At 42.3% G+C, this 21,164-nt stretch overlaps 2 protein-coding genes across 2 annotated transcripts in view; one reads left to right on the forward strand and one right to left on the reverse strand.

Annotated features, from left to right (window-relative positions):
• The window catches only part of LOC105928605 (ankyrin repeat and SAM domain-containing protein 1A), a 100,204-nt gene that overhangs the window by 8,336 nt on the left and 70,704 nt on the right, over positions 1–21,164 (reverse strand). The window contains exons 17-25 of the mRNA XM_021318191.2: positions 17,834–17,949; positions 6,347–6,445; positions 5,021–5,167; positions 3,898–4,005; positions 2,168–2,338; positions 1,953–2,087; positions 1,796–1,867; positions 1,605–1,691; positions 396–533 (exon numbers count right to left, since the gene is read on the reverse strand). Coding sequence (XP_021173866.2) covers positions 396–533; positions 1,605–1,691; positions 1,796–1,867; positions 1,953–2,087; positions 2,168–2,338; positions 3,898–4,005; positions 5,021–5,167; positions 6,347–6,445; positions 17,834–17,949 — 1,073 coding nt within the window. The remainder of the gene's footprint in view (positions 1–395; positions 534–1,604; positions 1,692–1,795; positions 1,868–1,952; positions 2,088–2,167; positions 2,339–3,897; positions 4,006–5,020; positions 5,168–6,346; positions 6,446–17,833; positions 17,950–21,164) is intronic.
• On the forward strand, positions 13,373–15,941 carry LOC118563926 (zinc finger BED domain-containing protein 5-like). The gene is made up of 2 exons (XM_036140170.1): positions 13,373–15,238; positions 15,400–15,941. The coding sequence occupies exons 1-2, from the start codon at positions 13,720–13,722 to the stop codon at positions 15,729–15,731; spliced, it is 1,851 nt and encodes a 616-aa protein (XP_035996063.1). The 5' UTR covers positions 13,373–13,719; the 3' UTR covers positions 15,732–15,941.

Below are 21,164 nucleotides of genomic sequence, written 5' to 3' on the forward strand. Positions count from 1 at the left end.
GGTTTTTGGCAGCTATCTGGTATGTTAACTCAATGCTGAGCTGGAATCACATCAACAACAACCTTAGAGAAAGAACTACTGCTGACATTCAATCAGGAGAGTGAGATCAAGCAAACATTTGAAGCCAATCATTCAGCAGAAAAAAGAAGAATTCGTGAGCAACCACCAGCTTCGCTCTACGCAAACATACTCTGAGGTCAAATATGGGTCCGTCTGCAGCTGAGGCTTTTTCTGAGATTGGGTTGCGCAATGGATGGAGCAATTCCTCCAGAGGGGCGTGAGACGTGGATTAGCTCACAGAGAAAAATGAGCTAATGCTTCAAGTTCAACCTTGTCTATTATAACGCATTGACCTTCAGAAGTGAAGCACGGCGCGGACCGGCGTTTTAACGTACCACATCTATTGTGCTGAAGACGTGGCAGTAATGGTGGCTGGTCTGCAGGTCTTTAGTGATGTAGGCAAACGTACACAGGTCCTCTGGATCCTGGGCTGCACAGGATATGTTACGGATCTCATGCTCTGCGATGATGTTCTGCAGCGAAAAGGAATACGTGTCATTAGCGAGGCTTTTTACTTAACCACGTCGATCCGATCATCTCGCGTCAAATACGTAGGGGTGCAACTACACATCGATCCACATCCATGCACTGATTGAATGATTAGCGATCAAGTTACATCGATGCAATGTGAAAATATCGATCCGTATCGTCATTTTTAAGATACGCCTTTATTTTGAAATTCAGGCATGAGACTATAGTGAACAGGTGACGTATTGTTATTATTTTAAATTAGAAGAAAGCAGTTTTTGGTTTTAAAGGCTGATAGCTGTAAGAGCACAGAAATAAACTGGTCCAATCATACTTTTCTTGTGAGTTGATAGCAATGTGAATATTAACCAATTGTTTACATATACATTTGCAATACCGTACTTTAACTGTAATATGCAATTACCTTCCACCGCACTTTAATTTAATTTTCTTTAATTTAAATAGCTTCTGTCCAAACTTTACTTATTCATTTTATAGTAATAGCTACCTGTATATCATGCTCACAAGTCTGCCTATAGTAATAGCCATCTGTACATATATTCATAGTACATGTAAACTCTGTTATAATAACAATCATCTGTATATTATGCTATTGTACATATCTGTAAAACTCTATTTATAGTAATATCCACCTGTATATTATATTCGGGACATATCCAGCTGTAAATTTAGTTCACAATACTAGCTATCTACAGTATATATTATATTCATAGGACAGATATATCAGTAAAATTCTGTTTATAATAGTTTCCATCTCTATATTTATTCAGTAAAAACCTATGTCTTGTACTTATGGAACCATTGTTTATCCTGCACTTGCTGCTATTGCACTTCTGGTTAGACCTAAACTGCATTTCATTACCTTGTACCTGTACCTGTGTAATGACAATAAAGTTGAATCTAATCTAATCTAATAACGGGCAAAAATCGTATCGTGATCCAAACAAATCGATATAACATCATATTGTGACAAAGATGGAGCGTTATATCCCTACATGAAACGCAACCAGTACAAGATCTGGAGTGCCTCAGGTGGCGAGTGTGAACACTGTTACCTTGTTCGCTGCATCTATGAACTTCACACCCTTGTAGGTGATTGATAAAACGATGGTTGGCATTTTTCTCATTTGTTCTGTGGACCTCTGGAGAAGAAGCAGACACAGGCATATCAACACACAAGGCTGATTTGCTGCTGACAGCGCATGCATGTATGTCGTCTTGGTTGCTGAAGAGACTCGCCACGTACCCGCATTTTGGCACAAGCATCCTGCGTGGATTCAATACCCCTCAGATCTTTGATGAGCATGGAACCAAGATACTGGAAGCAAACAGTAAAACTAGATTGATAATATGAAACGAGAGCAGAAACGGAGAAAATCAGAACTGGAAAGTCATCGGCGTACGCTAGCTTCATAGGCGCAGAATTCAAAGATGAGCTTCTCAGGCTGGTGGTGCCAGTTCTGCACGGGGGCGTACGCCGCTAGACTCGGTGGTCGCAGGGTCAGCCGAGGCTCCTGGTGAATGTCTTCGTATCGCTCCTGACGGGACACAAATGTCATCAAAGAAGCCTGGAAGACGGAAACTACAGGCACTACATGCCAGAGGTTTAAGCTCGTACCTGAGGCTTTTGTCTTCCGCTCTGATATCTTTGGGCCACGTCATAGTCCGATTCTGGTGCCGTCTTCCTACCCGGCTCTGCTGCGGGCAGTAGAAGGTCCATAGAGCGGCCGGTGTAGGGCTCCATGTGACTGAGAGGAGACGAGGTCTGGGATCCTGGCAGCTCCTGACACTGCAGGGAAAGGCCAGACACAGCTCCTCAGTTAGCTGGTATACAAAAAATATGTTGTAAAGAAATCCCAGTTAGCAATGGTTAGAAAACTATTAGCATCTCCACTGTTGGTACTAATTTCTACAGATGGTCCAGAGTACTGGTCTCTATCTCTAACCCTACTGGTTGTCTAAAGGATTTAATGGGGACAGAGAAGGAAGGTTGATTTTTGGGTCTTGTGAACTGTTTCTGTCTTTTATTTGGCCATATGTTTTGGATCATTGTTATGCACAAAGGACCAGTGATGACCAGTAAAATCGACCATATTTCTATTTAAAAATGTCTAAATAGTTCATTATGTTCAGGATTTCATTCATTCTAACGAGGTTGCCAGAATCACAGATCCTCATGACGTCACCCAATTTTTTTACATCTGGAGTGTTTGTTGCAGAAGACTTCAGTCTTGGAAAATGTTCACACAGTGGGCAAAGTCGACCCATGTCCGATCTTTGTCACAGCAGTGTGAACTAGCCGATTCCAATATCTTCCTCAAAAATAAATAAATAAATGAGATTTGGGCCATTTCCATGTGCTGTACTAAATCAGATGTATTGGATATTTTTAAGCATCTGCAGTTTGAACTGTCATGTTGCATTTCCTCCATCTTTTACCTCATGGTCCACTCAGACTTCTCTACAGCAGTAGGAGCCACAGATCAACTAAAGGCCATAGTTAATAGCTGTGCTGTTTCCTCTTGTTATGATGTAGTCTTGATATTGACGGCTCTAATGGCTCAATAACATCATATTAACACAGTGGTGCCGGTATCCACCGTTACTTTTTTTTTTATAAACAAAACTTTATTGAAGTAGCAATTCTATCTGCCATTAGATCCATCAACAGTGCGCTGCAGTGGGACGTCTACTCTCTCCTGCTCTCTCTGTGCCCCCCGTCCCCCTGCCAGGTGACGTGGGGCGGACTTCTGCAGCTGAGCGTGCACTATGTAAAGACGGAGCCAAAACAAACTTTTTTCATGTTCTTTCCACCCCGACTACGAGAAAAAAAGCTCTTTGATCTCATGGCGTGTGTAGCAGCCTTTATTCTCATCTGAACAAAGCCCAAATCCTAGTAGAGTTAGGCCTAAATCTCAAACTCCTGGTTGGTGTACAGATGGCGTTTAATGGCTGTGAGTGATTTATTTCCTGCTTACAGCGTGTTCTGGCATGATGATCTTGGGTCCTCGTCCAGCCTAGTGGCTAGCACCAAAGAGGAAAGCCTCATGTCTTATTTATGCAAACAAAAAGTCGTGGATTACTAATTAAAGATTCCAAGACATTATGATCAACTTAAAAAATAAAAATTCATATTTTAGGCTGTTAAGAGGTGCCTGTAATTGTTTGGGTTAGATTTTTTTTTAGTGTGAGCTCGCGCTGATGTGCTTAAAAGACTGATTTGTTTTAAACCCTTTTACACATATGTACCACAGTCACCAACATGTTTTTCCATATCTGTCAATTAAAACAGAGTTAAGAAGGCAAATCCGATCAGACCAGATAGTGCAGAAGGTCACGAGTTCTCACCCTGATCTGAGACAACCGGGGAGGTTTGACAGGAGGCTCCTCGTAAGGCCTTTCTGCTAAGGAGGCTATGATGCGCTTCCTGTGACCAAGCAAAGTAATCTTAAGCACCTGCGGAGAAAAGAAAGCGGGATATTATCGACTGAAGAGACAAAAGAACATGTAAGAAAACTTTCGAAAACAAGAGATCCCTCAACTATGCAAAGTCATCGCTCATTTAAAAAAGTTATTTGTAGACTCATCCAAGCAGTATTTATTATGTGTCCCTATAACGACCTGCACTTAGTCGCGGGCCTATTTAAAAGGATAATCCACAGTTATTATTGCGAGACAAGATAAAACGGTTTCTCTCAGGACTGGAACAGAAGGTGTCCTCACAAACTGTTTCTCTGCTGTCCACCTACACCTTAAGGACAAAGGACACTCTTTTGAGGACCAAAATGTTCACATTTTGGACAAAGAAGACAGATGGTTTGAAAGGGCTGTGATGGAAGCCATCTACGTTAAGAGAGAAAAAACAACCTTAAACAGAGGAGGAGGCCTTAGGTTCCAACTCTCAAAACCCTACAATACAGCTATAGAATTAATTCCGGTCCAATCATCACCTCAGTTCTCATCCTCATATGGGTGATCAAAACATCGCTCCTTTAAGCTAGGCCAATAACAACCCTAACGACTCCCCGTTACAGAGGAGTGGACCAGTTTCGGTCCAATCTGCTGGCTTAATGGCTTTAACAACCGTCCATTACTAAGGGGTGGACCTGTTTTGGTTGAATTTGCATGTTATCTAAGCCATTACAAGGCTTTTGTTTGGGCAGTAGTATAAAGCTTGGTACTCATCATTATTCCAGCCTTTTTGAATTGAGAAAGCTTCCTGGAGAGGAAGCGAAACGTCTTCAACTATAGAAAACAAGTCCAGTTGCTTTGTTTTTTACTTTTTTTGAATGACCCCCCAAAAAGCAAATCTGTCGCTTCCTAGAACAAAATGCACTGAAAACATCCTCCTTGCATCAGAGCGTTCACCTTCAGAGTTTGAAGTGTCAAACCGACTTTTGTGATACACACTCGGAAACTAATTTGACCGTCTGCTACTATGCACAGCCCCACATGCGTCGCCCCGACTCACGTTGACGATCTCCAGCTCCCACAGGTTTTTCACGCAGTCCAGGCTGCGGTAGCCGCTGGCCAGGAAGTTGGGCAGGTACTCGTGCAGACCCAGATTCTCCAGCCAGGCGGACAGGGAGCTGCTGCCGTCACATCCCAGGGCTTTCACCTGTTGAAGGACACCCAATGGGTCACAGAGGGCTTTGGAGGACTCCGGAGAACGATGATGAAGTAGTAATGGTTCAAAGAATGAACTGGTGTCGCTAAATGTTATTTCAAATATCAGTGGGTATAACTGTATTGAGGTTTAACAATGACCAATGAAAGAATAGTTGTTAAGAAACAAATGCAATAAATAACTTATATATTCTCAACAACATGAACTGAGTTTGACTTGAGTTTAAACTCTCAGTTAACTTGAGTCTGTTGATGACATCATAATAAAATCATAAAGATGAAGATTTGGTCAAAATACTCACATGCCTAATAATTGCGCAAATGGCACTTTGTAATAAAACAATCTAGCTTGTTGTACTAAACTGATAAAACATCAAATATTAAGTCAACTTAACATGGGTCAAGTGTAAATACGCATGGAACTATTTCTTACTGCATACATTAAGGGATTGTTGGAATGGATAATACAATTCTAGCAGGTTTTTTGATCAAAGATTAGTATTTATTTTTTTAATTTATACTCCGTTTGGTCTTGCATATGGGAAAAACAGGCTTGACTTCCATCCTTACGCTGGAAATCTACCAACAGAGCCTTTAATGCACAATAATCTGTTTTATTGTTAGACGTAAAACCTGAATAATAGAGAACAGCAGTAATGTGAGAAGAAAAAATAACAGCTCAAATCTAACAATGAAAAGGCAAATCTTCAGTTTTTTTTCTCTTGCATCTCAGTTCCTGTGAACAGATGTTTACCATAATAAATTTAGTAAGAAATCAGTTGGAAAGTGTTTGAGATAAAAAAAATAAAAAAAGCTGGAGGTAAATTTTTGTACCATGCAAAAGTATTCAAGCCTTTTTCCATATTTTTGTCACAATTCAACCACATACTTAAAATTGTGTGGTAAAATTAGATTACAATAAAAAAGTTACACATAATTACATATTTTGATTGATTTAGACAGTGATAGTGTATTTATAGTGGAGTTTTAAGGTATAAATATGACAAATATGAGCTCAAGAATAGTAGGTCTAAAAAAAACTACACATGGATAAGCAGAATTTCCTACTTTTATCAACTCAACTAACTGCTGTGGTGTCAAGAAAAAATGTGCAACATCGTAGGAATCAATATGCAGAGATACCAAATGAAGTCTGTTAGTGCGGCGTCACCTTTGGTAAGGAGCGCGCTGCATGCAGGATCTTCTTTCTGTGGCTCGGATCTGTGATTCCAATCTCTCTCAAGTCCTGGTCCTCCATTACGTTGCTCCCCTGCAGAACCGAGCACAAGCATCATCATCGTTACTGCCATGACGAGAACGGTGACCATAAAAATAAAAATAAACTCTCGGGAGGACTTTGAGGAAAAACATGCAACCCCTCAAAGAATAATCCAGTTTAGAAATACATAATCTAATCATCTCTTTTTAATCCCAAACAGACTGCTTTCATCCTGGGGTTAATTGTAAGCAAGACCGATTTTCCCTGAGAAAAAAGACTTTGCTGGAGAGTTAGTATTGATTCCAAGTATGCAGATTGCAGGAAAAGTGATATTCTCAGACTGTTGTGAGAGGGCCGGTTCGATACCCTCTTAAGAGAGAGACCTAACTAGAAAAGACAAAGCTGATGGGGATGCAATGTCAGTCTTTGGTTACATAAAATATCACCTTGGAGACAATGTGACAGATAACAGATAATGCAGAAAATATCCATAAATCAATGTCTGAGCTGCACAGAGGTCAGCAATATGAGATGCAGGAGCAAAAATATCCGAGCCCCGGTAACTGGAGTTTACACAAAGATCGAAAAGCAAGCCGCGAAGGAGTGGACATCCTTTATTTTACTGCCCTGTGTGCTGATTTCCCAGGCTGTCAGTGCAACAAACACGTCTTCATCGAGTAACATTGCTCAAACCGGCCGGTAAGACGTCAGCAGGAGCTGCAGGTGCAACTCGCAGGCCGTGTACCGACAAGGTCAGCAACTAAATCTCATCTGCAAGCATCAAACGGTGCAGTGGAGCTGCTGCATCGTGGGACAAACTGCGACGCCTCAGTATCCAGGAGGCTGACTCTTCAATGTGGGCCTCAGGTTAATCCTCTGGAGCTCAGACTTACGCGGCGCTAACGGGGAGGAGAGGTCGCCAGTAGGTCAAGCCTGAGGAGCTGTATCCCATTCAGGGGCTGTGGATGTAATCAGGGAGGGTAGCTGTCCAAACCGTCAGAGTAAAAGCTGTAGAGCATTCAGTGTCGGGTCATATATGGAATCACACCCTTAAGGAGCGCTATATCACCCACTTAAACACCACATTTTATTTGTATACTAATGAATAAGAAGATCTACATAGATGAAAAATCAGGTGTGTTATAGAAAAAAAAAAAAAAGGATCGCCTGAACGCTTTTAAAAAATCATCTGAGTCTGAACTCTACATCACCGCCTCCAGCTCACATCAGGATGCATCGTCTTAGCTTTATTAACACCAAACACTCAGCTGATGCCATAACGACCGTCATCTCCAAGCAGCAACCCTCTGAGCGCTGCCCCTGCCGCTAAGCATTGTGGGAAGCTCCATGGATAATAGCACTTTTATAGAGTATGGATGATTGCATTACAGCCTCTGGAGATGAACTGATAAATGGCTCTATGGGGGGAAGCTACACACACTGACTACACATATTTTTGTTTTCTGCCGGGCATTTGGTCAGTATAAATCGAAACATTTTTGAATTGTGGGCCCTGTTGTTTTACACAACCTGTTGCATCAAAACTATTTTTCTTGAGATGTGGACTTTTAAGAAGTTAATTTATGGTTTACGGCGCTACAGTGAGCTCAGAGAAACACCAGAATGCGTGCCTAAATGTCTGTCCATCAGATTGGGTGTTTATCTCTGTCAAGCATGTTTTTTATGGTACTATTTAAGACATTTTTCTCTAATATCTTGTTGGACAGAAGGGAAAAAACACAGATATTGTCTGTTACCACTGCTATTGTACAGAGCACATTATTACCTTTACTAATTACTTCTCATATCAGTGTTAATTATTTCTGTAAGCTAAAAAGATTCGATAAACTAAATGTTGTGGAGACAACTCTGAGGTACCAACTTATTGGACAGAAAACACAAGAAAGGTAAAAATCATTGCACGATTCAACAGATTTAATCTATACTCATGTAAACTCACATGTTTTCTGCCAGTTTTAGTGTTACTCGTGGCTCAGGGTCTAGTCAACTCTTTCTTCTCTACATTTTTCCAGATTTTTAATGACCGTGTAGGAACCTTGTACTAGGCCTGGGCAACATATCGAGATTTTAAAAATATCTTAAAAAATAAAATAAAATAAAAAGATAAGACTATATTGTTTATATTGAGATGGTCTATCTCATGTTATAATAATAATAATAATACTTTTATGTGTTCCAGAAGGTTATTTTTCAGCAGTTTCTCATATTTATCTACAGCTGTCCAAAAGACATTTAGGATATTGGTTTGATTCAGAGATGCTTTTTTATAATTACTTTATGAAGAGAAAAACATATTAAGATAAGTATTGCATATCGGGATTGAGCCTAAAAATATCTAGATATTATTTTTGGTCCATAACGCCCAGCCCTACCTAGTACCATAAACTCTTCAGTTATCAAATCAAAGACAGAATGTCCTCAAGCTGTGTCCAAAATTATGAATGATTGGCACAAAATGTCCTGGGAAAGATACTTTTTGCTGTACAAGTCTGGTCTGAAAGCCCAAAAATGACAGAAGAACAAAACAACAAAGGGGTCAAAAAACCCTCTATTAACTTGCTCATTCTTCTATCACGGCACTCCCTTCTTTTCAAACGATCCTCTGCCTATCCGGAGAAAAGCCACAGACTCCCCACTGGACAAAAAGCACTCTGAATTCAGGCCGGACAATCAGGAGCACAGATTATTCGGTCCATCTGAAGGACGTCCAGCCGGTAACATTCACAATCCCAGTGTCCCCCGCTAAACCGGCTGTGATCAAACCATTCAGACATGAGAAAAGCTGTGACTGGCTATGCAAAATAACCTTTTTTTTCCCCCCAATAACAAACTGCACATGCTTTTAAATAGAAATTGACACATCACAACCAATAGACAGCGAAAGAATCAATGAATCAATCCACATTCACTTAGAGCTTAATGCATTTAGCCATTATTGGATTTTTCTGCAGGGTTTGTTAGCATTGACAGAATTCAGTGAGAACAGTTTGGAGGCTTTTAGCTGCAATATGAACTGTACTGAAAGATGACAACCGTAGAGGAACAGCTGAATTAGAGATTAGAGAAATGCAGCACAAACACATTAATGGACATTTTGATACTTGCTGCAGCCTCTGAGCAACTGTCCGATGAAAACACACTTCTTATGAAGTTATTGCTTCTGAATTTCCTGATCAAAGCCAATTTCCTCATTTCTGGCTGACCGCATAAAAGCTTTATTCAGACACAGAGGAACACCAACAGTACAGAGACTGGGTTGAGTCTAACAACCACCAGAATTTCAACCTTCCTGCACATATTTTACTCAAAGGTCCAGAGTTTCCTAGACTTATTTTCTAGAGTTCAGTAATTTATGATCATTTAAAAATATTATAATACAAAAGTTTTCTATGAATTTGTGACAGGCTTTTGTAGAACGTGCAGGATTTAAATGTGGAGTCTGCAACAACCAGAAATTGGTATGCAGAATGTAAGGCAGGAAATAAATAAAGGAATGACACAATGAAGGAAGGAAAGAGAGAAAGGAAAGATTTAAGGAGGGTATAATAGATGGATCCAGGAGAGTAAGGAAAGGATGACATGTGGGAAGAATGGAAGTAGGAGACAAGTAAGGAAGGACAGACAGAAGGGAGGTAGGATGCGAGGATGAAAGGCAACAAGGGTAGAAGGAAAGACAAAGAGGTAAAGAAGACATGTAGGACACAAAGATGGAAGCAAGGAAATGGAAATGAAATGGAGGAAATGAGAGAGGAAGGAAGAAGAGACAGAAAGGAAGGAAGGAAGGAAGGAAGGAAGGAAGGAAGGAAGGAAGGAAGGAAGGAATATGAGATTAGACTGGAAATACAAGTATTTCTCAATGCTTTTAACATATTTATTCAGGTCTGAAGAATAGTGAAATCAAATTCCACACTATTGCAGACTATTCCAGGCCGTGTAAGAAACCTGGAAGCGTGTTATAGAAGATAATCGTATGAATAAAAAAGGATCTTTTCTGTTTCAGACAGCACTACTCACAGCCTGGAGGAGAGGAGCTATGTTTGGGCAGGACATTGCTCCAGGAGTCGATAAAAAGCGTCTAATAGCTTTCAGGAGCAGAACACAACACAATCAGAGCTCCTATTGATCCAAATCTTGAGCCTGAAGCATAGGACTGACATCATGGTAGGCCAAGTGGAAGAGTAAAACCTGTTTAATTAGTGATCTCAGCAGAACACCAGGTACAGCTGACATGAACCATCCCAGAAACCTTGGTTGTTAACTTAATTTAAAGGTGCATAGCCACGTTTATTTACTTATACATCAATAACTCACGCCGGTTGCATACGAAGTTTGTATCAAAGATAATCGCGTCCTGCTGGCATATCAGTTGTTATTTTTGGTGTTTTATGCTTTATTTTTGCATAGTTTGTTAGTAAATAAAGCCTTTCTTTTTTGTTTATTCACAGTATTAACAGAAGTATGACACTGCGCATGCGCAGCAGGGGATAAAAGAAGGAAGCGGCTAACGGCTATTAGCATCTCCTAGCAATACACTGAAGAATGGTTCAAGATCCATTGAAAAATAGCACAAAAATATATAATTCCAAGCCTGGAATGTGGCTGGGAATACAGTACGAACGTTGGTGTTTGCTGAAGCGGACGCTAACCCTGCTGAGGCTCAGATATGACCGCAGAGTTGACTGACGTGGGTAAATGTTCTGATATGACACGCTTAATGTTTTTCTAGATTGGTTTATCTAATTTATAACAGTTGGTCTTCGATCACGCCGATCTGCCGCTTTACTGCGAGGCATTGCAGAGAGCCAGGCTCCATCCGGCTTTATTTAAAATATATTTATAAATTAAGCAAACAGGTATTGTCTTAGTTCTGTGATACTGTCGCTAAATGTCGGCATGTCTGTTTATATCTGTTAATCATGTCCGAGAGCAATTTTATCATAATTTTTAGGCTTAAAAAGGACCATCAAGACACTATCAAGATGAAGGCTTGGTGTATATAACCTTATTTTTATCATCTTGTTTGCGAACCATATTACGTGGCTATATGCCTTTAAAAAACATTTATAGGTAGTAGCTTCACCCTGAACCAGCCAGGGATGTTAGGAAAATGGATGGTCTCCAAAGCTGATCATATACAGAAATTTCGCCAGCTCTCTGCTCTGAAAAAGAGAGGAGTCATGGCTGAGGAAGACGAGTGTGAGCTACTTAAGCCAGCAGTATGATTATACCCAGGGAGAAACTTCAGAGGCTTTAACACAGACTTAAACATGAGCATGAAAAAGGGGGGAAAAAGTGCTCAAAGCTGCAATCTTGTGTTACATAAAACACAAAGAAGATGGCCCAGGCATACATCAAGCAGTCCTGCACACTTCTGTGCGAAGACAAAAGCAAGAGATTCTCGTTTTGCAATCCTTCATTTGTTATGTGCATTTGGTTTCCAGCTAATGCTTATTGCTGTTAAACTAACAGAGCGTCTTTACCAAAACTCCTTCAAGTTGTCTGTGAATGATGATTTCTGAGCAGGATGAGAAAGCAAATGTGTTTTTATTGCGCCTCTTTCACAGTTGACCATGTTTGTTTTGTTTCCAACTTGCCGTTACCAGCTGGGTCCCGCGCTCGCTCCTCCATCACTCCTCATTACTCCCAGCAGCACCTGAGCTAACGCACAGTGGCATCGCACGCTAACCGCTGGGAGAAACGTGTCGCCGGAGCAACAGACACCCATTGATCACTCTGATGTTTGTCCATTCCGGCGAGGCGGCCGGCTACCAGCCGCTTCAGCTCTGACTGAGCGGCCGTGACACCAGCCTCATGGGATCCTGCCAGACGGACTGAAAGTGCTGGACAGACCCGAGTCGAGGCTCAGCCACGTATCAACAGATGAGGCAGAAAGTCTGACTGCTTGCTATAAGGCTGCCTCGCAAACATATTTAAAATCCTACATTTTAATCACGTCGCAATAAGTACTAACATATCATTTTAAGGATTTGTGTGATGGATCTCTGGAGCTCATTCATAGTTACCACAGACCTCTTGGTTTTTTGTCTGATTCGTGCTCTTCTTGCACCCGTCTTGTCAGTTTAGGTCCGCGGTTCTCAAAGTGTGTGGCGCGACCCACTGGTGGGGAATTGAGACGTGACAGGTGGGGCGCGCCAAGTTCCGGCGTGTGTGTGTGTGTGTTGTGTGGCTATAAATGTAGAACGTGTGAGAGCAAACTGTTCTTATAGCTTTCTGTAGCCGCTTATTAGACCTATCAAACCCACAAAGTACTCATTACTAGCCTACATGCAGTCTAATTAAAAGAACATTAGATATGAGAAAAATTTGACCTGGAACTGAAGTGCCAAAATAATGATTGACGTGACGTCGGCATATTATTTGTAACGGGATAACCTTTCGCGCCCCAGTGTTGCCAACTCAGCGACTTTGTCGCTATATTTCAGACCCCTCCAGCGACTCTTTTTCAAAAAAGCGACTAGCGACAAATCTAGCGAATTTTGGACACTCTTACGTGAAAGCATGTATCGTTCATACTCTTGTCCTCCAGCGGCAGGTGCTGCCGTGGGGCGCCTCCCCCGTCCCAACCCCGTTCTCCCGCTACCGCAGGAGTCCCTCTCAGCGCTTCAGTCAGCGACACAGCGAGTTTACCCTCAGCGTCCAGACTGCAAATAAAGCGCACCTGCGCCGGGATTGATGGCGCATGTTGATCATAAATAACTGAATTTTAAATATTTTATCTTAAATAAATAACGGCGTTTGATTCACACAGCCACATGTTCATGTTTTACCGTGATTTGTAGGCTCCTTGGTGGACCACAAGAGAAAAAAGAAAACGTTAAAAATCTTTTTTTTTTTTAAATTGTAACTCCGCCATAGTGTGTCTTTATGGTTCATTTTGCCGGTCTCAAACCCGGGTAAAGGAGGAGGGTTAGTATTGAAATAAATTAAACATTAATAAGAAAAAAATAATAATAATTATTATAATAATAGTAATAATAATAAATAAACATTAATGGACAGAAAAAAAGTAGCTCTATATATTCTGAGTGTCTTTATTCACTTTTTGTCTGTCTCTAACAACGTTATTTCTCCCACAGCGCCAATAATTTACACATCACATCATGTGGCAGATTATGCAAATTAGGCGATGATGTCATTCAGTGACTTCTAGTGACTTTTAGCACAGCCAATAGCTACTTTCCTTACTGAGGAGTTGGCAACACTGTCGCGCTCACATACAGTATCTGTATCTGTATACATCTGTTTCGCGCCATTGGGTCGCAGGCTATTGTGGGCAAGATAACATGGATTTTTTTGTGACACGGACCTCAAAACTTGTCGAGTCGGCACCAGCAGAGAGACACCAACCAGACGGGCCTAATAAACCAAAAAGCCAACCAAAAAGAAAATATGATGAAGGGTATCTTGCTCTTGGATTCACGGCAGCGGTGGTGGGGACAGAGGAGAGACCGATGTGTGTCCTGTGTCTTAAACCGCTAGCAGCAGACAGCATGAGACCCAACAAATTAAGAAGACACCTAGAGACCACACACCCCAGTCACGTCAATAAGCCTCTTGATTTCTTTCAAAGAAAACTGGCAGAATACCGTCAACAGGAGACTCGCATGGTAAAAGCTGCATCAGTAAACAGTAAGGCACAGATGGCTTCATATAGAGTAGCATACAGAATCGCGCAATGCAAAAAACCGCACACAATTGCCGAGCAGCTCGTTCTCCCCGCTGCTCTAGACATGGTGTCAATTATGCTTGACGAGACAAGCGCCGCAAAATTAAAAGCCATCCCCCTGTCCAACGACACAATTGCGAGGCGTATATGCAACATTTCCAGTGATCTTGAAGAGCAACTCATAGAAAAATTAAAAGACAGTCGTTTTGCATTACAAGTGGACGAAGCTACTGACAGCAATAAAGACTGCTTGTTCATTTCGTACGTCCGCTTTGTAAATGGCGAGTCACTGTGCGAGGATTTGCTGTTTTGCAAATACATAAAAAATAGAGCCACAGCCGATGAACTGTTTAAGATCATGGACAATTACTTTAAAGAACACGGCCTTAAATGGGAAAACTGTGTGGGCTTTTGCTCTGATGGCGCACAGACCATGGCAGGTTCAAGAAACGGGCTGCAGGCGCTAATAAAGAGGGTTGCGGCAGATTCGCATTGGACGCACTGTGTCATTCACAGGGAAGCGCTCGCGTCAAGACAGCTCAGCCCTGAACTAAATGAGGTTTTGACAGAAGTTGTGAGCGTGGTAAATTTTATCAAAACCCGACCTCTGAAAGCGCGACTATTCGCCGCACTTTGTGAGGAAATGGGAGCTGATCACACATCTGTGCTGTTTCACAGTGAAGCACGGTGGCTGTCCCGGGGTAAAGTGCTGTCGCGCGTCTTTGAGCTCAGGGCACACATTCGGATCTTTTTGGAAGAGGAGCACATGTATGAGTCTGCAAGCAAGTTCAGTGATGAACAATTTCTGTTGAAACTGGCCTACCTCAGCGATGTGTTTGGCAAGCTGAATGAATTAAATCTTCAGCTTCAAGGCAAAGACAAGCACCTACCTCACCTGGCAGACAAGATCACCGCATTCATCCGAAAGCTTGAGGTATGGGGCAGGCGCCTCGATCAGCAAAACATAGATGTCTTTGAGAACCTGAGTGAAGTTGCTGAAACCACTGAATCTGGAGCCACCACAGTGATCCCATGTATTAAGCAGCACCTCTCTTCCCTGAGTGGATTGTTTCAAAAATACTTCCCAAACAACAGTGCCCAGTATGCCTGGCTTATGGATCCATTCAATGCAGCAGGTTGGTATTTTGACATTTTATTGAATATTATACTCATATAATATACATGAATTTATTTCTGTTGTATGCTAACTGGAATGGATTGTTGTCAAACTGATTTCTTTGTGTTTATTATGCAATGAAAAATAAAGTAAGTCTATTTTTTTCTATTCTCTCTGCAGCACCTGCTGATTTTAGGTCTGCTGAGGAGGACCAGTTTATTGACATGACGTCTGACTCCACCCTGAGGCTCAGGTTTAATGCTCAGACTCTTAGTGAATTCTGGTTTGGAGTGGAGAGGGAGTATCCACTCATCGGGCAGAGAGCTGTGTGCATTCTTCTTCCCTTTGCCACATCATATCTCTGTGAGATGGGCTTTTCAGCTGTTGCTTCACTGAAAACAAAATACAGATCTCAGCTGAACATTGAGCATGACTTGAGAGTGGCAGTATCAAGCCTGCAACCCCGTTTTGAGAAACTGTGCAATGCAACACAGGCTCATTGCAGCCACTAATGCAGGGATAGACCTGTCTTGCCAGATGGATTTTACTTCTTTTCTTTTATTAACATATTGCAGTGTGGCACTTTAATTTTTTCTAAGCTTGATACAAATTTTGACACAGCTGCATTTTTATTTTCTTTATTTGTGAGCTTGCTGTTATTTGATGTAGATAGTTTGTATTTAGATACTACTTGTTACTTCAATAAAATTGAAACATTTTAAGATTTTTGCATATTTCATTAGCATTGTGTTGGGGCGATGGGGACAGGTGGGGCTTGAAAATTCTCCCTTGTCCAAAGTGGGGAATGACAGAAAAAGTTTGAGAACCACTGGTTTAGGTGAAAGGTGATGTCGTGGTAGCTTGGGGAGTTGAACCGTGCTCCGTACTGTTTTCAGATGATTTGGATACCCTTGAGGATACTGTTTTATAACATAATCCTGTTTTAAACCTGACCATTTTATCCAGAATATTCCCCGTGTTTAGCATCACCCATTTTCTTTCTTTTGACTCCGACATGTTTCACTGTGGGGATGGTGTTCTTTGGGGTGACTGGCATGTGTTGGAGTCAGACGTAGCGTTTTATTTGGTGGGCTAAAAAGTCAAATTTTAGTCTCATCTGACCAGAGCACCTTCCTCCCTACACTTGGGGAGTCGCCCATGTGGCTTTTGGCAAACTCAAACGTCTCTTCTTATGTTTAACACAAAGTAAAGGCTATTTTCTGGCCACTCTTCCTTTAAGCTCAGCTGCACAGAGAGTCCAGCTTATTGTGGTCCCATGGTCTCTGCTGTGGTCTCTTCAGCTCTCTCAGGGTTACCTTTGGTCTCTGTGCTGCCTCTCTGATTAATGCCCTCCTTGTCCGGTCTGTGAGTTCTGGTGGGCGGCTCTCTCTGGACAGGTTCGTTGTGGTACCATGTGCTCTCCATTTGAAGATGACGGATTTGATGGTGCCCCAGAGGAACATCAAAAGATTAGTAGATTTTTTTTAGAACCCCACCCTGACTTGCACTTAACAACTTTGTCCCTGACTTGTTCAGAGAGCTCCTTGGTCTTTCTGGTTTGATGCCTCTTGCTTAGCGGTGCTGCGGACTCTGGGGTGTTTCAGAAAAGGTGCGTTTCTACTGGCAGATCATGTGACTCTTGGATTGCACACCAGTGGACCTCATTTCATTATTTATGTGACTTTTGAAGGTAACTGGGTGCACCAGACTTTTTTAGGGGCTTCGTAGCAAAGAGGGTGAATGCATACGCACTTGCCAATTTTTAGTTTTTATTCTTCTTAATTCACTTTATTTATATTTTTCTCATTTCACTACACCAACTTAAGAGCATTTTAAGCAGATTGATTAAATTAAAAGAGATTTAAAAGAAACATTGAAATTGCAGGTTGAAATGTAACCAAAGTAGGTAAAAAGCCAATAGGGGGTGAATGCTTTTGCAGTGCTTTTGAGTGTGTACTCAAACAAACCTCTGAGACCTTCACAGAACAGCTGGATTCATACTAATCTCAAGTTATACACAGGTAGACTATTTACTAAGTGAATTCTATTTAAGGGTTGGAGACAAATGCAAGGTACACCTTTCAGCTTTTTACCTGAAGAAAACTTGAAAACCATGCATCTTATTCTTTTTGCTTTACAATTATGCCCCACTCTGTGTTTCTCTATCACATAAGATACTGATAAAACTATGGAGAATCTGGAGGAAATGTGTCAAAGTGGAAAGTGCATTCGATCTTTTGCAGGGCACTGTACAGCAAGCCTGTGGATATTCAATCTATAACACGAGAAAGAAAGGCGACGCTCTGACATTTGAGTTAAGCCGAAATCATTGCACACGTTCCACAAGATATCATCCAATTACATGATTGCATTATGAACCAAACCCATCGGTAAAAAAAGACAAATAACTCACTATTGCTCCAACAGCAGAAAAAATAATTTATTACATTTGGGATGAAGTTAATGGGATCAGCTAGATAAATCCACAAAGTCGCAATATGGAGTTTTGCTAGGATGAGGGGAAAACTAAAAGAAAGTTGGAAGGTTAAGAAGGAATAAATACAGTGGAAAAACAGAGACGAGTGTCACAGAGAAAATAAAGGAAAAGACTCACCATGTAGTGGAGGTCGTCAAAGCCATTGAGCAGAAGTTTGCTCTCGTACTGCGGCAGCCCCACGTGCTCCAGCCAGTCCCCAACGGGCTGGTCCAGCAGCCGGCCTGCAGCACCTGCTGACAGGGGAAAGCGCTTCAGCAGAGAGAAACCTTTCAGCCGGTAGCAGCGGCACTCTGAGGAGGAGACGTGGCATTGCCACATAATTCTCGGCCAGCAGAGCCGAGCGCACAAGCAGCAAGACGCCGGTGGAGACAGTGTCCTCCGTGGAGAGGGAGTCAGCTCCCGCTGTGCAGCGGGGGCTGAACCACAGTTAGCCAAGATGGATTAAAACGCCCCTCACAGGGGGGGCGAAAGGGACTGATGAAAACTGCAAGGAGTCCTAGCAGATAGCCACAAAGTTCCTTGCTGTAGGCATTTTGGGAACAGATGAAAACATTTCTAAAGTTTCAAAAAGACAAAAGCCAGAGTGTAAATTAGTTGACGGTAAAATTCTTGAAGCTCCAGACTTGACTTGAGTTCATAAGTTCAGTGAATATGCAGGTGGTTGGTTTCAGTGACGTGGAAAGTTGGTTAGCGGGCAGTTTAAAGGTCCATCCTTCGTTCACATCTCCAGTCTACTGAGGACAAATCGACAGATTCCCATCGTTTTTGGCACGCAGAGAAAGAAAAGCAGGAATAAGGGCAAACCTCAGACATGACAGCAAAGGAGCTGAGATTGATCACAAAGCAGCGCCACAATGACAGCTGTCAGCAGCCTGGGCTGAGATCAGCCACCCAGTCCAAACACAGGACTGCCTGTTATCCTCACAATAAAATCTTCTATTTCAGCTCCATGAACATCACAGCAAATCTGGTATCCCAATACTTAAAATGCATATGGGACTTGGGTCTCACCTTTAACGGGACAATAAAAGGACAACATGACAAACAGAGATCATAGACTAAAACAACGTTCTTTTTCCCACTCAGTATTCCTCAGATCCGCTCAACCTGCAACAGATCCAACGCTCTATCAGATGGGATTTTCATTTGGTCCCCTTAGAAGTTAGAAAGATTTTAAACAAATTAGCTTGCTCACAAAAAAAAAAATAGGATTCTCTCCTCTGGGGACAAAAGAGCTAAATAAAAAAAGTCCAAAAGGGAAACGACCGTTCCTCTGAAATCCTCCGTACTGCAGAGCAGACTGCCTAATCCCGCATGCCGAAGTGTAGCCTGCCCGTTATTCCCCCTCTCCTCCCTTACACTCGCTCCCTCCCTCCCTCCCTCCACTCCCATGCACTCTAACCCCCCTCTCCCTTTGAAATACTGCAGGTGGCTTCTCTTTGTCGTTTCATGCTACCGTTTCAGAGCACCCGCCTCCATCCGAACCCCCTCATCACTTGCACTTGGTTTTGTGTTCCTGAAACATCTTTCCGTCTGTCTTTTCCCCTCGCGCACTTGTTCGGCTCTCCTCCTCAGCTATATCTTTCACTCTGATGAGTTAATCAGCGAAAAGCTGAAAACACGGGAGGCGGCGGGCACTGAGCCAATCAAGTCCGAGCATCGTTGTCAAACTGTGAAGTAATCGGAGAGGAGGGGAAAGAGTGACGCGGCTTCCCGTGTGCGAATTAACCGGGGAGACTTCTCTCCAGCGAGTCCCCCCTGATGGTTTCCTGACGCCGGCAGCAACCATGAGGCGGGGCCGAGGCTCACATGTGCAGAGCTGTCGATCCAGACTCCACATCAAATCAGAGCGACGCAGCCCACGAAGGAGCGCTAACCCCATTAATGCTCAAGTGTCAGCTTTCCCCCCGAACCACACTGAAAATGCACTCAGCCCGCTGACATGCGTAGCCGTTAATATTTAAAGAGCTCTCTCCGGTGCAGAGCAGAACACAAGCAGAGGGTTAGAATAAAAAAAAGTCTGCATGGGTGGAGAGAGGAGGTGTCGCACTGATGAAATGTATTGAAAAGTAGCCAATGCAGAGTCAAGGTGAACGTTGAGCGATGTGAGAGGGGAATGCTAAAGGGAAGGAGTCGATCGCTCGGGTTACCGCTACGGTTCCCGTGGGCCATCCATCACTCCCGATGACGGGCTTCAGAAAAGCCAGAACAGTAACAGGAGAGCAGGGACAGGGTACTTAAAGTCCAGCAACAAATGCAATTAAGTCGCTGATCATCAAATTAAGGCTAAAAGTAACTTCACTTTCCACATTGCCTAAAGATAACGAATACAGTTAAATATATCGCCAAGCAGGTCATGGTACACAGTCATGGAAAAAGTCGAACCTTGGATTTGGAGCCATGTTTAGCAGCAATGGCCTGAAGCATTTGTTTGTGGCCTCCCTTTAGCAGTTCCTCGCTTTATTGTGGAGAAGGCTTGTCTCGGTCTTCCTGACAAAATGTTTTTGGTTCTTTGAAGGTTGCGCATTTCTGCAAAGTTCACTCTAAATCCTACCAGGGCAGGCGTGGCCGACTCCAGTTCCCAAGATATTTAGCATTTTTTAGGTGTTAGGTAGTCCAACAGATCAGAATCATCGCTCATGAGCACATTCTTCTGCTGACAAGCTGAAGAGGTGTTTAGCCATCTGAATCCAGGGTGATCCAGCAGGGACATCTAAATTGTGTCTCTCAATGTTTAACCCCGTCTCTCTCCTAGACATCGCCATTGGCTGAGCCTTTCCTCCTCTAACTATTTGCTCTCCTTTATCATCTAGACTTTAGAATCTGCTTAGCTGTGTTTCTCCTTAGATGAAGCCACTAAAGGAGCTGGTAATGCCTTTCAGTTTTCTTTCACATAGAAAGTACTCCTGGTTCAGTGCTTCTGTGTTCGTTTTGTGTGTATGCTCTGTCTTTTTAAACCCTCAGTCGGTGGTTCACACTGAGCCTGGTTCTGTTGGAGGTTTGTTCCTGTTAAAGGGGAGATTTCCTCTCTACTGTCGATACATGCACGCTCAATATGAGGGATTGCTTCAAAGTCAACGACACTACGCAAGCGACTGTCCGCTGTGGCTGCATGGCCATGCGGGAGTAGTTAATGGTGCAGGTCAATGGCTCGATGCAATCAGTTGGGTTTCCTTAGAAAACTTTTTAACCAATTTGAATAATAAAAAGAAATTGACTAAAGTGTTTGATAACTAGGCTTAATTGGTTTGTATGTACTTTACTTGGAATTTGCTAGCATGAGTCAACAGAATTATTTTTTTTTTTGTACAGTGCCCTGGCACAGTGTGTAGTGAATTGAGGCTACATACATAAATGGAACAAAATGTAATAGTTGACTCCAGAATATATTGTATAATTCATACTTGACTGATCCAGAGTTCGCAAGACAAGCCCAAATCACCCCCCC

This window comes from Fundulus heteroclitus, chromosome 1 (assembly GCF_011125445.2).
Source record: "Fundulus heteroclitus isolate FHET01 chromosome 1, MU-UCD_Fhet_4.1, whole genome shotgun sequence".
Taxonomy (NCBI): domain Eukaryota; kingdom Metazoa; phylum Chordata; class Actinopteri; order Cyprinodontiformes; family Fundulidae; genus Fundulus; species Fundulus heteroclitus.

Bases quoted from the DNA above. Each gene is read 5' to 3' on its own strand.
- LOC118563926 (XM_036140170.1), top strand. From the start codon at position 13,720: ATGGATTTTTTTGTGACACGGACCTCAAAACTTGTCGAGTCGGCACCA. The intron at 15,239-15,399 runs GTTGGTATTTTG...TTCTCTCTGCAG, and splicing joins GGATCCATTCAATGCAGCAG to CACCTGCTGATTTTAGGTCT.